Raw genomic sequence first — 18,515 nt, forward strand, 5'->3', positions numbered from 1 at the left:
GCAGGGCATGTTGCAAGAATGTCGGACAACAACCCTCCAAAGTTGGTGTTTGCTAACCATCCGGTTGGTACAAGAAGGCGTAGAGCGCAGAGGGGTGGATCAGGTGGAGCGTGATCTGGCGTGCATTGGGCGTGAATTTGAAGTTGAAATAAATAAATCAAATGAAGATATTCATTTTTAAGCTTCATGGGAGTTTTAGAAGAAATTCGTAGATATTCGAGGGATTCTAAGGAGCTTCCAAGGGGAGTTTCAGGTATGTTCCAGAGGCGTCCCATGGCTTTTCAGGGAATTTCAGGTAGGTTCTGAAAGGATTTATGTTGGATTGAGGGGACGTTCCTGGAATGCCCTGAGTTGCACTGGAGCGTCCTTGTAACCCCTTGAGACCCCTAAAACACTTCTATGACGTCCCTGAAACCATCCGGAACTCTTTGAAACGCTACTGTTACTCTTCTGAAAGCGCTTAAAACATTTTGGAACGTCTTTGACCCTTTCGAAATACCCTTAATACCCTTGAAAATCTCCGAAACCGTCTGGAGCGCTCCTAAAACCCTTACACATTCCTGAAACACGCTTGAAATCCACAGGAACAACCTTGAAACCCCTCGAACATCCATGAAATCTTTTGAAACACCCTGAAAACTCCTGCAACGCCCCTGAAAGGCAAGGAAACCCCCTGGAACATCTGTGGAACTCTTTAGAATATCCAAGTACGTTCCGACGTACCAGCCAGCAAATCTGATACATGCAAGTAAAGGTACCCATAATAAGCACAGTGTTAATAGGATAGTTTGAAACGAGACTTTGGCTGCAATAGCGATAAAGACAATGGGCATTTGTTGATTTTGAATAGAATCACGAACTTTTCAAGAAATAAACAACTGTTTCGAATTTGTACTCCTCAAAGATGAAGATTTATAATGTTGAGAATATTTATTCTACAGTCTACTTCTGAGGTAAGCCACTCTTTCGGCGCACACAATAATAAACTAAATAAGTCTTAATTAGAGTTGAGTAATAAATACTTCATGCCGATGGATCATAAACTGGTCCATAGAAAAGCAACAGCTTGGTGGCATCGTGTCTGATCGCCAGTATGAACGGTACAATAACGCGGAAGTTCACCGTCGGCATTGAGCGATCTAGCAAGGTGGCCGTCACAGCGGCTCCCTCGGTGCCGGATTCATCGATAGCCAGATCAACTTTGTGCAGCACTCCGGATACGGTGGGACTTTCCTTGGGTTTCGAGGGGTTAAGCAACGAGAAGTTGCTCCGTTCCCGATCGAATAGTGATTTCATACCCAACTTCTGGAGGGCTGTCTTTAGATCGAACGAGCTTGTGAGGTGCATCTTTGGGAACAGAACGGAAGCCGTAGTCATTTTCATGTTAGAGATCAGATCTTCCAACGTGGAAGCATCCAGCATATGTAGTAGTTGTTGGACTTTCGTTCGCGAAGAGTTATTGGGCAGGATGACGTACATGGTGGAAGTTCGGTTTTTGTAAGGAAATCCCATGATTCTGGCGTCCAGCTGTTGTGACCGGTAGTACGGGAAACATCCACCGTGAGCCATGATCTCAGCCTCCACAGACTCCTCGTTCTCTCCGTTGGGGAAGAACTTGCGCATTTTGGTTGCTCCTGCCAGAAAAACATCCTCCCAGAACGCCTTGAAGTACAACGCGTTGGCCACAACCATGGTTGTATCCGGACTCAGCTCATCGGATATTAGCTGCTTGATGCGGCCGTTGGTGTGTTTGTTCGTCCATTTGTTAATGTGATCCGTGGCCAGATCTGGCCGGTTGAAGAAATCGAGACCCTCCACTGAGCTGCGATAGTATTGGTTGACAAGCTTTTGCAGCCTGGTGTTGTTGTAGAACTTATCCTGAACGAATATAGCGTTGGCCAGTTTTATTTGGTTTTGCTGCTCGGGGTCCTGCGGGTTGATGTCGACGGGGTTGAAGCTGCAAATCAAATGACTTTAGTGATATTTGATCGAGACCAGTGGCATAGATGTTTTCTCAAGTAACCAAAAGTTCTGTAACTGCTTGACTTTCTTTGCCAAAAAATGTAACTTATTTTGTGGTTTAATTGAACATGATTGGGCATAGATCATACTATTCATAGTTGCTACATTACCAGAGCAATCGAAATTGCACAAGGAACCATGACACAAAGTATGGGAGTAGGGAAGGAAAGTGTTTGTGACGTGCTTTGCTTTATACTAGAAATCAAGGTAACCTCTGTACCTCCAAAAAGTTACATGGTCTGGATTCACCAAGGGATTCATTTTGATAATTGATACAAACTAGAGAGCTTGAGCCGACACTTGACTTGATAATTCTTTCAAAAGCTCTTGACTAAAAAATATTGTTATTTATTTGTGTTCGCATAGAACGAGCTCACCAATAAATATCAATCATTCTGACCACATAAGCCATAACTCTGCCTCAAAAACTTTGCTATGCTTTTAAGAAGCTTTCGGTTTCTTGCCTACAAGTTTTTTTGTGTTCCTCTGGATACACAGATTTACAGCATCTGAACTTTTTGTTACTTGAGATCTCTTGAGATGCTATTTATCATCACCCAAAAAAAGCCAAACTATATCAAACTCCATAAACTTACTCATCGTACTCATCATCATAGTGGTAGTCGGTTGGAACTTCGCATTTGCTCTCGTTCTTCCAGGATGCGGTGTTCTCCATTATGTGGCTAACATTCCGATGGTCGTTCAACAGCTCGTTGATCAGCTTACCGAAAGTTCTGGGCACCTTTGGGTCATTTACCAAATATTTCGTTTCGAGTCCGAACAGGCGCAGCAGGTCCATCCGGGACTCTCCTCGAGCGGTTCGCATCAGAAGCAGAAGTGAGGACGCGATGCTCAGGGGAGACGTGATTTCCGATTTGCTGGTATCGGTCTGAAGCTGTACGGATAAGTTTCGGGCCAGATCGTTGAAGCCTTTGGTCAAGTCATGGGCAGTCTCTTTGGTAAAGTATTTGCGTTTTTGCGCTAGGGCTTGATGAATGATGAGCAGGGTTACCGTGGCTACTAGCAGCCATCGCAATGGATAGTTCATGATGAAGTATTAAACTGAAAGGACACTGGATAGAAAAAATGGAAGATTAGCAATTTGTTAAATAAATTATAAATTATTATAATTATAATAAATTTATAAATTTTCTAAGAATTTTTAAAGTTTTTTTTTTTCAGGATGACGGTTTAAACTGTTCAGCGGAGTACCGTAATCCGGGGTCAAATTGATCGCTTTAAAACAACATTTCGGATAACATCAGTGCCTGTTCAAATATAAATGGTACTTTTGAAAAGTAGAACAATGACTTGTTCCTTTACACTTATGCATTTAACGTTTTACATAAAATTCAACGGTTTCGACAAAAACAGGTGTGTCCATTTCACCCCGGGAGTCCATTATGCCCCTAATCCCCATACAATGTAGTACCCGAGTGATCAATTTGACCCCGATTTACGGTACGAACTCTTTATTTTATTCTACTCAAAATGAATTACTGAAGTGCAGTTTATTTTCTATCTCGTTTTCATATATTATTTGATAGTAGTGAGCACGTGTGAAAACAAAAATAATGGAATCAATCGAAGCATGGGATTACTAGTGGCACTGTGACTCTTGTTTCTATGGTCTATTGCATTGAATGAAACGAGTTTTTAGATTTATGTTGACTTACATAGAGCTCGGTATTTATCTCTTCTACTAGGCACTTGTAGATGTAGACGCTGTGGCTATGATCTGAACTATTGCACGTCGTTTCACACACTGTTCCTTGCATTTACTGCGTGCTTCTATCATAAATACTCATTTATTTCATTAACAGTAACAGCTTTACAGCTGATTCGAATGAATCCTACGGAATCCCCACTGTATTTCGTAGATAGTACTTTTAGGGTTAACGCTTGCATGGTTCAAACAATCATTTTCAAATGAAATTGATGCTGGTTGTTTCATCAAATGTTGTTTTTTCCACGCAATAAAAAGTTCCCCATACATGTAACATATTGCTTTCTCTCGGTTTAACAACTTTAGCAGTATTTCTTAAGGTCTCTCTCTCACATTAACGTGCCGGTGCTCTGGATGGAGGTAACAGTGACAAAATTATTTAAATTCATCGACTCGTTCTCAAGAAAATCCATGACAAACGAACGCAGCTCCTGTTTCATTTATGTACAAATAGCATGCTTTCAAGAATGACCGAAGTGCTGGTGGCGTGACCCTAAACAGATGGTGTATTAATTTGTCTGATTGCACATTAAGTCAACTGTGAAAGCTTATGTTTCGGGTTTTTCCAAGTATGTTCTACTTATTTGTATTGATATTACGTCCCAACTGAGGAAGAGTTTGCTTCTCAGCCTAGTATTCTTTCCATGATAGTAAATCTGCACTACGTAAAAAATCTAGAACCGACTGGTAATCGAACCCAGATACTGGTCTTACTGAATACCCATGCGTATACCATTGCAAGTAGTGCTGGGGCGAAGGAGATTAGGTCAAAGGTCATTATTTTTTATGCAATCAGGTCAATTTGTTCAGTATGCGGATGACGACATGGACATTATCGTCAGAATATTTTAAACGATTGCAAAATTATACACTCGCCCGAAACGCGATGCAGTGAATGTTGGACGTACTTTCAGTCCTGAGCACCTATGGTGGCGCAGAGGGCCGAATTGAAAGATCTCCATCCAGGAGAAATTTGTCCACCATCGCCTTGACCTGTGTCCAAGTCAAATTTCTGTCGACTTAATTTATTTCTTTGATGGGGCTGCGCCACGCGTTAAGTGTGGCCGACTCACCTCCACTTTCGCTCCCGATGGACGATGGAGTTCCATTTGTGGGGTCAGCAGGGCCCATTGGCGTAACTAGAGGGAGGGCCTGGGGATCAGGCCCTCCCCCAGAATCCGCCAGGCCCCCCCAGAAATTTTTCATGACTTTATAAATGGAAATTAGAAAAAAATCTGAAAACCACTGTCGTGGTGACAAACATAGATTTATAATAGACATTTATATGGCATTTGTGTTCAAATTGACAGTTATTGGAGACTATTCTCAACTTGTCACTCTTGACAAGATCATTGTTCAAAATGGTCTATGTAATTAGTTAGTTTTGATTTCCAAACATTATATAACCAGAATTATATAAGTAGCAATGCATTGTTAGTTTTCTTTTTTGAATCGCTGAGAAATTAAATCTAAATGATAATTTCCAGGAATTCTTTAATGAGTACCTTTAAGAATCTTTGAATTTTCTAGCAGCGTTACTGCAAAATATGGTTAAGTACTTCTTGGTGGAATTCAAGTATCATGTGGGAAAAAATCTGGTTGAATTTGCAATGGAATTCCAGCAAAAGTTTTTGAATTCCTAGTGAGAAAAGTAGCTCCATGTAGCTCAATCGTAAACGCGAGTGTATTCTATAAAACCATGCTGGATGTGATTTCTAGTCGGTCACTAATATCTTTTATTTCGGGTATTTGTGCGTCTATCAAACAATGCACACATTCAAAAGGTCATTGATGAAATTTTAATATATTTAAAAGCTTTTGCTGCAAGGGGTAATCTTGAAGGTATTCATGATTGGATTCCTTAAAGATTTCTCGAAGATAATTGTGAAAGAATTCCTGGATGACTACTTGGAGAATTTCTTGACTTCTGTGTCTCTCTAAAATTATCTAAAAGAATTCCAATAAAAATCGCTGGTGGAATTCCTCTAGAAGTCCTTCAAATTATTCAAATAATCTACAAGTAATTCTAAAAAAACTCTAGAGTGAGTCCGTGATTAAGATTATGAACGGATTACTGAAATTTTTTAACTTATCGCTGAATAAATTTTTGTAAAAATCCAGAGAGAAATTTCGGAAGAAATCATTACATGAATTCTCGGAGCAAAACCTGCAGGAATCCCTGGAGAAATTTCTGAAAGTATACCTGGAGGAATTCCTGGATGAATTCCTGGAGGAATCCAAAGAGCAATTATGCGAGAATTTCAGGAAAAAAAATCTGAAGAATCCGCATCAGTCCCTGTAGAAATTACTAGAAAAAAAAAATAGATGAATCCTTGGAGGAATTTCTGGACGCATTCCTGGAGGAATCTCTGGAGGAATTCTTCGAGATATCACAGGAGCAATTCCTAGATGTATTTCTGGAGGAAATCCTGGACAACCTTCTGGACAAATTCCATGCGGAATCCCTGAAGAAGTTCCTGGACTAATGCCGGGAGCATTAGGGGATTTTTTTTTATTATCGTACAAATTGGTACAAAATCCTGGAGAATTTTCTGGACAAATTCCTGGCGGAATCCCTGGAGAAGTTAATGGAGAAATTTCTGAAGGAGGCATCCCTGGAGAAGTTCCTGGAGTAATGCCTGGAGCATTAGAGAAATTTCTGATTTCGGAAGAATCCTTAGAGGAATCCCTGAAGGAATTTCTGATATATTCCTGGAGTAATTTCTGATATATTCCTGGAGTAATTCCTGGTGGAATTTCTGAAGGAATCCGTGAAATAACTCATGGACGGATTTCTAGAGGAATCTCTCTCTCTTCTTGGCGTAACGTCCTTATTGGGACAAAGCCTGCATCTCAGCTTAGTGTTCTATGAGCACTTCCGCAGTTATTAACTGAGAGCTTCCTTTGCCAATCACCGTTTTGCATGCGTATATCGTGTGACAGGCACGAAGATACTTTATGCCCAAGGAAGTAAAGGTAATTTCCTTCACGAAAGGATCCTGGACCAACCGGGAATCGAAACCGTCACCCTCAGCATGGTCATGCTGAATACCCGTGCATTTTCCGCCTCGGCTATATGGGCCCTTTCCAGAGGAATCTTTGGAGTTGAAATTCATGGATTAATTCTTGGAGGAAACCTGCAAGAATTTCCGGAGGAATCCTTTGGAAAAATTCCCATAAAATTTCCTAAAGAATCTCCTGAAAGAATATCTGAAGTAATCTCTGAAGCATTTCCTGCAGAAATTTTTGAATGAATGCTGTAGGAATTTCCGAAGAAATTCCTGGAGGGATTCCTGTATCAATTTCTGAAGAAATTCCTGTGGGAATTTCTGAAGAAATATCTGGGGTAGATCTTCGTGGAATTCCTGGAGGAGTCCCTGGAGAAATACCTGGATGAAATCCTGGAGAAATACCTGGAATAATTCCTGAATAAATTCACAAAGAAATTTCTGGGGGAATTTCTGAAGGAATCATTGGAGGATTTCCAAGAGAATTCCCGAAGAAATCCTTGAAAGAATTCCTAGAGGAATCTCAGGAGGAATTCATACAGGAACCCCTGGAGGAATTCTTGGAATAATTTCTGGGAAAACTCCGGGAGGAATTTCTGGGGGAATTTCTTTAGGAGCCCCTGGAGAAATTGCGGTAGTAATTTCTGAAGGAATTCCTTGGGCATTTCTGAAGAAACCTCTCAAGGAATTCCTGGAAAAATTCTTAGAGAAATTTCTACAGAAATTCTTGGATGAATCCCTAGGGGAATTCTTGGAAAGAACCCTGAAGGAATCCCTGAAACAAATTTCTGGAGGATCCTCAGAAGGCATTCCTGGAGGAACTTCCATGCGGAATCCCAGGAGGAATACCTGGAGAAATATTTATAGGAAATCTTTGGGAAATTCCTTGAAACTATTCATGGATGAATTCCAGGAGGAATCCCTAAATCAATTCTTTGAAAAATCCTTCAATGAATTCCTGGAAGAATCTGTAGAGGAATTCTGGAAGGAATCCATGGAGAAATTTCTCAAGAAATTCCTAGAAGAATTCTGAGAGGAATTTCTGGTGGAGTTCCAGGAGAAATTTGAAAAGCCATTTCTGGAGAAATTCCAGGAGCAATTTCAGAAGGATTTTCTGGAAGAATTACTGGAGGAAGTATCGGCGGAATTTCTGGAGGAATCCATGAAATAATTCCTGGAGGAATGTGTAGAGGAAACCGAGAAGAAGAAATTCCTGGATTAATTCTTGGAGGAAACCCTGGAAGGATTTCTGGAGGAATTCCTGGAAGAATTCCTGAAGCAATTGCTGTACGAATTCCTGGATCCATTCCTGAATAAATTCCCAGAGGTATTCCTGAAGAAATACCTGGGGTAATTCCGGTGAAATTCGTGGTAGAAATGCCTGGATGAATTCCTGGAAGAATGTCAGGGCAATACCTGAAATAGTTCTTGAATGAATTCCGGAAAGAATTTTTGGGGAATTTTTTAAAAGAATCCCTTGAGGATTTCCTAGAGGATTCCTGAAAAAATATTTGTAAGAATTCCTAGAGAAATCTCAGGAGGAATTCATGCAGGAATCCCAGGAGAAATTATTGGATTAATTCTTGGATAAACCCTGGGAGGAATTCTTGAGGAAATTTCTTAATGAATCCCTGGAGGATTTTGTAGATAAATTCTTGGAGAAATTGCGGTAGTAATTTCTGAAGGAATCTTGGAATGCCTGAAGGAATCCCTATGGAAATCTCTGGAGGAACTTCTGAAGGAATGCCTCGAGGAACCCCTGTATAAATTTCTGGAGACATTCCTGTATCAATTGCTGGAGGAGTATCTCGAGAAATTCATTGAGAAATCCTTTGAGGAAACCCTGGAGTATTTCCTTCAAGAACTCCTGAAGAAATTCCTGGACTAATGCCTCGAGCAATCTCTGGATAAATTTCTAGATGAATTCCTGGTGGAGTTTTTAGAAGAATTCTGGGAGGGACCTCTAGAAGAACTGCCGGAGCAATCTCTAGATGAATTCCTAGAGAAATCCTGGGATGAGTCCATGGAGAAACTCCCAGGAGAAATTTCTAAAGAAACCCAACTAACATTTTCAGCGCTATAAGCTTCAGTCATTTGCTTTATGTTGTGTAACCATCGAATAAAAGCAGTCAACGCTGGATAAAAGGGAAGCTAATCAAATATAAATCATAAGCTTACACTCGAATGCAAAACAAGCTACCAAACTCGGTTTTCAGAAATCCATTGCTTGTCACTGGGGTTGACTTTATTCCATTCTATTCCAACTCCGGGAGATTTCCCGGAAGATGTGAAAACTTGATCAAATCGAATAGGAGTCCGCACTTACAAAACAGCTGCTACTATACAGTACAATTCGTTATACTGGCAAATCCCCAAACCAGCAGCGCTTTAAAGGCCGTTATGCGATTTCATTACAGCTAGAAGCTGTAATAAAGAAACTGTTGGTATCAACACGACTTGTCGGATGTAAACATTATTATCAAAACAAACTTCAAGCAGGATATATAGCTGCTATACAAATTCTTTACAGCTATCCATCTCTGTGCTGTGAAATTATTTGGGCTGCCTTTTTTGCACTTTAATTCAATGTCGGAAGACTTGCCGGAGGATGTGCAAATCGAGTAAAAGTCCCAGCCAATACAACAGCTGCTTTTATACAGTACGGTTTGTAATGTTGCCAAATACACAACACAGCAGCGCATCCTAGCTGTTAAAAGAACACTCTTTCAGCTAGAAGCTGTGACGAAGAACCTGTTGGCGCAAACACACAGTTTGTTCAATGTAAACATTATTTCGTTTGACGTTTCACAAGCTTTTGGGGGAGTGTATGGTCGTCTTTTTCCTTCTAACCATCTTTGGAGCAAGGTGAAGTTGGGTAAGGTTTCTTGTGGCACAATTATGAAGCCTTGTCTGGAGTAAAACAAAACGGGGTATTTTCTATGCTATTTACATATAGCAGTGTGGCAGCGAGGACATCATCGGGACCAGTGGATACGGAGATCGGGAGTTCGATTCCAAGTAGCGGCTTACTTACCTTACCGATCAGGCTAAGGCCGAGGTGGCATTATTGTGGGTCATCGGAACCGTTTTCTCAGATCAAAGTTTTTTTGGTTCTGTTTCGGGTCCTGAGTATCTGTGCAAAATTTGAGCACGATCGGTTGCGTCTACACTTTGTGCATTGCAATTGAAATTTGTATGGGATTTTGTATGGGAAAACATACTTTTTTACATGTTTGTCTTAAGTTGAAAAAGTTTGTCTGAAACTTTTTAACCAATACTGTAAAATGATAGCCTAGGATCTTCTGAAAAACTTTGTTGAAGACCGCAAAGCGATCCTATGCTTGTGAAAAACATTATAACCAACGATCCGCATGCATGTGTTTATGTTTTAACACGTAAAGGAATAACAATAGCAACAAAATCATGCTGTTCCGCCAAGAAATGCCAACGCTATAACTTCTTTCATAAGCATCAGATCACTTCGCGGTCTTCGACAAAGTTTTTCAGGACACCCTAGGCTATGTTTTCACTTTATCGGTTACATGGTTTTAGACAAATTCGAGCTTGTTATGAGAGAAATGCAAAAAAGTGTGTTTTCCCATGTAAAACACCATACAAACTTCAAACGCGATGCGCAAATTGTAGACACAGATCGTGCCCAAATTTTGCACACTTATTTGGGCCCAGAAATAGGATCAAAAAAGCTTTGATCTGGTGGGATACCATTGAATTTTTCATTTTTCCATATAAACGATGACCCACTCTACTGTACATAGTAGCCGCCTCCATTCCACTCGGTCCATGGCTGTTTGTCTCCAGTTTCGCACTCTGCGTAGGGTCCGCAGATCGTCCTCCACTTGGTCGACCCAGCTAGCTCGCTGCGCTCCACGTCTTCTTGTACCGGTCGGATGACTCTCGAGAACCATTTTAGTCGGGTTGCTGTCCGACATCCTGATGACGTGACCCGTCCACCGTAGCCTCCCGATTTTCGTGGTATGGACGATGGTTGGTTCTCTCAGCAGCTGATGTAGCTCGTGGTTCATTCGCCTTCTCCAAGTCCCGTCTTCCATCTGCACGTAGGGTCCATGTTTCGTGCCCATAGAGGACGACCGGTCTAATCAGCGTTTTGTAGATGGTTAACTTCGTGTTACGGCGAACTTTATTCGATCGTAGAGTTCTGCGGAGTCCAAAGTAAGCACGATTTCCTGAAACAATGCGCCTCTGAATTTCTCTGCTGGTGTCGTTGTCGGCGGTCACCAGTGAGCCCAAGTACACGAATTCTTCAACCGCCTCGATTTCATCACCGTCGATATAAATTCGGGGTGGCGGGCGCGCTGATTCCTCTCTGGAGCCCTTTGTCATCATGTACTTTGTCTTCGACACATTAATGACTAATCCGATTCGCCTGGCTTCACTCTAGTCGGATGTACGTTTCCGCCATCGTCTCAAATTTTCGAGCAATAATATCAATATCATCGGCGAAACCAAGCAGCTGAACGGACTTCGTGAAAATCGTCCCACTCATGTTTATCCCCGCTCTCCTTATTACACCCTCTTACGCAATGTTGAACAGCAAGCACAAAAGACCATCACCTTGTCGTAATCCTCTGCGAGATTCGAAGGGACTCGAGAGTGTCCTTGATACTCGAACTACGCACATCACTCGATCCATCGTCGCCTTGATCAACCGTATCAGTTTATCCGGGAATCCGTATTCGTGCATAATCTGCCATAGTTGTTCTCGATCGATTGTATCATACGCCGATTTGAAATCGATGAACAAGTGATGTGTGGGCACGTTGTATTCGCGGCATTTCTGCAACACCTGGCGGATGGCGAACATCTGATCCGTTGTAGCGCCTTCACCCATAAATCCAGCCTGATATTGCCCCACGAACTCTCTTGCAATCGGTGTTAGACGGCAGCATAGAATTTGAGAGAGTACCTTGTAGGCAGCGCTCAGTAGTGGGATCGCGCGGTAGTTCCCGCAATCCAACTTGTCGCCCTTTTTGTAGATGGGACAAAAGATACCTTCCATCCATTCCTCCGTTAATACTTCCTCCTCCCAAATCTTGGTAATGATCTAGTGTAGTGCTCTCACCAGTGCTTCTCCACCGTATTTTAGAAGCTCGCTTGGTAGTTGATCTGCTCCAGCGGCTTTGTTGTTTTTCAACCGGCCAACCTCCTCCTCAATCTCTTGGAGGTCAGGGGCCGGAAGTCTTTCGTCCTGTGCACATACTCCAAGATCTGTTACCACGCCACCTTCGGTACTTGCACGTCGCCATTGAGGTGCTCATCGTAATGCTGTGAGAATATTCCCGTGATTATCTCGGCACATGTCGGCTTGTGGCACAAATCCTCTGCGCGAGCGGTTCAGCTTCTCGTAGAACTTGCGTGTGTTCTTAGCGCGGTACAGCTCTTCCATCGCTTCGCGATCTCGTTCTTCCTGCTGGCGCTTCTTCATCCGGAAGACTGAGTTCTGCCTGTTCCGCGCCTGTTTGTAACGTGCCTCATTCGCTGTCGTACGGTGTTGCAGAATTCTCGCCCATGCTGCATTCTTCTCGGAGTCGCGAAGCCTAGTGCAGTAACCGAGATACTACCTATGGCGGATCGGATATCCATCCAGCCATCTTCAAGTGTAGCTGCACCAAGCTGCTCTTCCGTTGGTAGGGCCACTGCTAACTGCTGCGCGTAGTCTTGAGCCACTTCTACGTTACGCAGCTGCTCGATGTTGAGTCGCGGCGTTCGACTTCGACGCGTGGTGATAACTGTCGAAAGTTTTGAGCGCATGCATACAGCTACTAAGTAGTGATCAGAATCTATATTCGCACTGCGGTATGTGCGGATATTGGTTATATCCGAGAAGAATTTACCGTCGATTAGAACGTGGTCGATTTGGTTTTCTGTTTGATGGTCGGGTGATCTCCAGGTGGCTTTGTGGATATCTTTGCGGGGGAAGAAGGTGCTTCGGACTACCATACCACGGGAGGCTGCAAAGTTTACGCATCGCTGGCCGTTATCATTCGATACGACGTGCAGGCTGTTTCGCCCGATTACCGGTCTGTACATTTCCTCCCTTCCTACCTGCGCGTTCATGTCGCCGACAACGATTTTCACGTCACGCGGCGAGCAACCATCGTATGTTTGCTCTAACTGCGCGTAGAACGCTCCTTTCTCGTCATCGGGTCTCCCTTCGTGTGGGCAGTGGACGTTGATGATGCTGTAGTTGAAGAAACGGCCCTTAACTCTTAACATGCACATCCTTGCGTTGATCGGCTGCCACCCGATCACACGTTGTCGCATCTTGCCCAACACTATAAATCCTGTTCCCAATTCATTGGTGGTGCCACAGCTTTGGTAGATGGTAGCCGCTCGATGCCCGCTTTTCCACACTTTCTGTACAGTCCAACAAAGTTTCTGCAACGCCACGATGTCGAAGTTGCGGGGATGTAGTTCGTCGTAGATTATCCTGTCACATCCTGCGAAACCTAGTGACTTGCAATTCCATGTTCCAAGTTTCCAATCGTAGTCCTTATTCTTTGCCGATTGTATCGAGTCGTATTTTCTCCTATGTTATTTGCAATGGGGATTTTTACGGGTGGCTTATTGGGCCTACGTCAACACTCCTGTCTCGCCGGAGGGCCATCGTGCCAGTTCTGTTTAACGTCCCAACCAACACTGGGACGACCACGCTGATGGGGCTACCACTTTGGATCTAGCTGGGCGTGGTGCAGCGTTTCTTACTCAGCCGCTGGATGCCAGAACAGACGCTGTTTGAGCCGCACCTCCTTGGTGAACAGACGCTCGGATCGTACCTCCTCAATCTAGCTGAAGTCAGAAGGACAACAGTGCCCACGCTGCACTGCACACAACTCTTAGCTGGCGGTCTTTGTCATCGCTTGACCCGTGGAAGCATGAGGTAGGAACTTGTGAGGACCAGAGCAATATTGGACGCTCTCCTTATCGACTCACCGTTTTGCAGCCCCCAAGTAGCGGCAAGTACTTTAATTATTCAATTTTAAAAGCGATAATTCCAGTTCCACATGTATTGCGTAACGGTATCCATAACCATAATTATATTTAATCGATTAATTTGGGGATGCCGTATAACTATTATTTAACAACTGCGAAAAGGCTGAAAAAGCGCCTTCGCAAGATGTTATTCAGTTAGTAGTTACATAGTAGGCGAGAAAAGAGCTATGACTTGGTGGCATAGAAGCTGCTCGCTCAGCATATACATGTGGATTAAGTTCGCCAGACTCATTGGTATATAGCTTACATAGAAGCTTCCGTCCATATGTACAACACAGTAAATCAGCATCAAGGCGTATTGCGGACGCTTTGTTGACGTTTACATTCACAATAAATGTTAGTTGGGCGGCGGGTTCGATTCCCGTTCCAGTCGGGAAAATTTTCTGGACTCGCTGGGCATAGTGTATCATTCTGCATGCCTCACAAAATATAAATTCATGCAATGGCAGACAAAGAAAGCCCTTCAAATAATAACTGTGGAAGTGAGTGCTCAAAGAACACTAAGTTGAAGAGAGGCAGACCAAGTTTCTTCTATGACTTTCGATTGAAAATATATCGGCTCGTGAATTTTCTTGATTTTTTTACCAAGAAAGCACAGCGTTTTATTTTTCAAAACATTAAATGAGATAAGTGTTTGACGTCTTCAACAAAGTTGTGTAAAATAGCAAAAATTTTCAACAATTTTGTCAAAGACGTCATACTGCTATATCTCATACTTTATGAATTGTATTATGTTGTCTGTGCATGATCCCTGGAAAACACATTTGTCATAATTCCTTGGCTTATAAAAATACATGTTTTTTTTTAACATAAAAAACGCTAGCATTTGATATGGGTAACCTTGTTATTAAAAAATCACTGATTTTTAGAGGAGACTCTTGAACTCATGTAACTGTTTTCGGCGTAAAATGAGTGCTTCCTCCCCGGATAAAAACTAACCATAGGGTATTTGGTGAAAACCATTCCTGTACCATACAGTGTACCAGCTACAATATAGTGTATTGTAATGGAATGGTTCGCTAAAAGCTTTGCACATTGGTAGCTACTATACATTTACATCCGATCTTTATGTAACAATATATTATACTGTTTTTCTTACGTTTGAACCATTCTCTACATATTCCGAAACAATCTTTTTCCGTGCATTTTTAATTATTTATTCAGTTTATGATTTTTTCCGTGCTTTGTTTTGTTGATGTTCGTGACATTTTTGTTGCAAAGGAAATGAAAGCGAAAAAAGTGAATAAGTGAATAAAGTGAATCACGAACTCTCGGCTTTGTTTTCAAGGCGGCGAAGAAGTTTACCGATATCTATTGCCTCAAGTCGCTGTATTGTGCTTTGGTGCGATCAACACTAGAATACTGTTCTGCAGTCTGGAGCCCGAACTACAACAATGACAGCGACCGCATTGAGAAAATACAACGGCGCTTTCTCCGTTTCGCGTTGCGTAGGTTGCCTTGGAGGGATCCAATTCGTCTACCGAGATACGAAGATCGCTGCAGATTGATCGACCTGGACCCTCTGCGGATTCGACGGGACGTATGTAGAGCATTGACCGTTGCTGATATCTTCCAAGGGAGAATTGAGTGTCAGGCTTTGCTGGAGCAGCTAGACATCAATGTTCAACCTCGACTGCTGCGCAATAATGCTATGTTTAGGATTCCTTTCCGTCGAAACAATTATGGCTTGAACAACGCCATGACCGGACTTCAGCGTTTGTTCAATAGAGTAGCGGCTGTATTTGACTACCATCTACCTAGGGAGGCACTTCATCGCAATTTTAAAACTTTTTTTTCAAATAATACTTGATCTGTAAGATACGTGTCGATTTTATTTTAATTGTTTGTGATAAGGTTGATAGTTTTAAATTGTACTGTTTTTGTTATAATTTAAGTTAGACATCATTGGGACTTTGCATAGTCTGTTGATGAGTAATAATAAAGAAAAAAGAAAAAGAAAAAGTTGACACTGAAACTACTTCTGATATAAGTTCGTCTTCGCTTTTTAACCTAACTTATAGTTGAATCGAACTTGACAGTTTTCTCATGAGTTGTTATGTACATATTTCATAGTTCAGTCAAACTGGAGCCTGAATATTGCAATAACGGTTAAGCACGCTGTAATGATACTTATGTACCTCGTCACCCACTTCATGCAACTACATTAGTGGTCTAATAACACTTAGCGCGCTAGGCATAGTTCCATCATGCCACTCAAAGTGTTGCCACAAATAATGCTTAGTTTGCAAAACCCAGTTATCTGGCTGGTGGGACATGGGAGCCTAAGCTTCAACTGTTAATGCAATCAGAGGCTACTCAGACTTAGACGAGTTTAGGTTAGTTTGGCTAGAACTGCCATTATCGAAGGAACATGACGAGATAATATAACATTATATGGTTTATCTAATGTAAAACAATACAACATGACAAAAGAAAACCATTCCAAAACCATGATTAAATTTATAGCCAGTAGTGAAATTACAATTAAAAACAATATATTTACGGTACATTTTATTGTTTGAAACCATACGTGTACCATACAATGTACGGTATATTAAAGCCCACGTATCAGTATTTCGAACAATTCATTTACAATAAAATATATGGTCTTGTAAAAAAATATATATGGAGAAAAATATTTTTTTTATATTGTTACGATACTTAACAACCCGTATAGTATATTGTAAAAATCTTATTTACAATTCACTGTATGGGTGTCTACATTACAACTTATTGTTTTTGTATTTTTTATTTTTACAGTGGTGTTTATTGTAACAATATGGTTCTAAATAGTACTGTAACAATTCAACATTCGGTTTTTCTACTGTATTTTTTATTCGGGTCTGCCGATGACCATTTGGCATGTGTATATCATGTGGCAGGCACGAAGAAACACTATATCCTAGGATGTCAAAGGAATTCCCATTACGAGAAGTTCTTGGACCAACCGACAATCTAATTCATCATCCTCAGCATGCTGAAGCTCTTGCTGAATACCCTGCGCTTACTGCATCGCCTATATGGGCCCCTATCGCCATTATCACATCAAATTAGGTTATTATGAGATCTTATCAAGAGCAGTGAGCTCTTCGTTTATCTTAAAATATGCAATTTGCTGTTGTACAGATGTTCCAGGAACATTTTGATATTATTTCCTTCTTATTCTTCTTAATGGTTCGAATTTCTCACTGGAACTTGGCCTGCTTCTCTTCAGCTTAGTGTTTTTTGAGCATTTCAAAGTTATTAATTGAAGGGATTTCTTTGCATGCCATTGCATCAATTTATATATTGTGAGGCAAGCACAATGATCCTACACTATGATCAGGGAGTCGGGATTTTTTTTTCGGCCGGAACGGGAATCGAGAACCCGCCGTCTTCGGATTGGCGATCCTTAGCCTAATCACTAGACTAACTGGAGATATTTTCAGATTTTTTGCCTTTTAAATCCATCAAACCAATATCACGTTTTGATCGTCGGGTACATAATTGACCCAGCTATACAAATTAAAAACACTTTACAAACGTACCGTTACAAAGGTATAAGCGAACAACTTCAATACACTTTGATTTACCTCACTATGTCAACAAAAATACCACACTTGACAGAACTTACCGAAGTTGAGCTGAAACTATTCGTTTCTCCCAGCAAAGGCTTTAAAAATTCCACAAAACATTCGTTGATACTGTGTTTCACTGATTGCGCGGAGAATAACAATGTGTATAGCCATGTGCAGCTACATCAAGGTTGTGTTTTCCCTGCTTACCGGTTTATTGATTGATACACGTCACACAAGTTGATAGTAAATGCTTTCAAAGCCAAAACTCTATACGTACACTGTTCCCCATCAAACCAGTTTACTCGGAAAGGAAACGATCATCTGCCACTGACTGTCGTCGTCGCCGCCGCATAAACATGTAAATTTTATTCTCTTTTCACGGTCACCCCAAAAGTTCTACCTAGATAGATGTGCCGTCCATCCATCGTCCGTCCCTCGAAACTACCTAAAACCTAAACCATTGACCTCGGTTCCACCTCGGTTACCTTTCATCGAAATTATTTTTAAATAACAGTACACCACACCGCCTCTTTTGTCTAGCGTGGCATCGCTTTTGACACATTCAGGTCCAGTCGAAAGTTTCACACACGTTCGCTTTTGGTACCCGGAATGCGTAGGTATGATCGCGTCCACGACGTTCGTTCCGCTTCCAACGGATTGTTTTGGGTTACTGAAGAACATTCCCAGCGTAAACAAGTTCTGAACCGGGCTCTCGAATGCGTGGTTGGACTCTCGTAAGAGAGCACTAGCCAGCCAGCGTGCGGGGGAGGATGGTGTAGAATGGATGATGAAGAACAAACTAGTTTCATTCTATATGCTGTTTATCCAGAACAGGAATAGAGGTAATAAACTATAGAGGGAGAATGTCACTGGCGTCGCCGCCGCAACATCTCTTGCTGGCGAAGATAGGGAGGGATATAAGTGTCAAAGCAAAAAAGTATGCAGTTTGGCAGATAGATACCCGGGATGTTTGCGAACGAGAACAAAGGGAACAGCAGCGACATTCGTCCTCTATAGTTTATTAACTCTATTAGAACAGGCCACAGAGCACATTATAATATTTTTTAATTCATACACCTCACCAGGGCTGTGATGTCTAATGTTCAAAATTAAATATTTGAGATACACGGTTGTTACAATCCAAAGGTGGCCACTTTGCTAATACATTAC

The 18,515-nt window shown here is 41.7% G+C and overlaps 1 protein-coding gene across 3 annotated transcripts; it reads right to left on the minus strand.

Moving 5' to 3' along the window:
- Window positions 1-881: 881 nt before the first annotated feature.
- LOC115253445 (serine protease inhibitor 28Dc) lies at window positions 882-18,027 on the minus strand. Of its 3 annotated transcripts, none has more exons than XM_029862270.2 (3): window positions 17,553-18,027; window positions 2,619-3,095; window positions 882-1,957 (listed from the first exon to the last, which is right to left on the minus strand). In XM_029862270.2, exons 2-3 carry the CDS (start codon window positions 3,068-3,070, stop codon window positions 1,024-1,026), a joined length of 1,386 nt encoding a protein of 461 aa, XP_029718130.2. In that variant the 5' UTR covers window positions 3,071-3,095; window positions 17,553-18,027; the 3' UTR covers window positions 882-1,023. The 3 variants fall into 3 exon arrangements, with proteins under 3 accessions (XP_029718130.2, XP_029718129.2, XP_029718128.2); XM_029862269.2 differs by lacking the exon at window positions 17,553-18,027 and adding an exon at window positions 17,402-17,544; XM_029862268.2 differs by lacking the exon at window positions 17,553-18,027 and adding an exon at window positions 3,699-4,642.
- Between the last annotated feature and the right edge of the window lie 488 nt (window positions 18,028-18,515).

The sequence above is a fragment of the Aedes albopictus genome, chromosome 2 (genome assembly GCF_035046485.1).
Source record: "Aedes albopictus strain Foshan chromosome 2, AalbF5, whole genome shotgun sequence".
In the NCBI taxonomy this organism is placed as follows: Eukaryota; Metazoa; Arthropoda; class Insecta; order Diptera; family Culicidae; genus Aedes; species Aedes albopictus.

Coding starts and splice junctions, on each gene's coding strand:
- LOC115253445 (XM_029862270.2), bottom strand. CDS start 3,070: ATGAACTATCCATTGCGATGGCTGCTAGTAGCCACGGTAACCCTGCTC. Junction 1,958..2,618: donor TATGATGATGAGTACGATGA/GTAAGTTTATGG, acceptor TTTGATTTGCAG/CTTCAACCCCGTCGACATCA.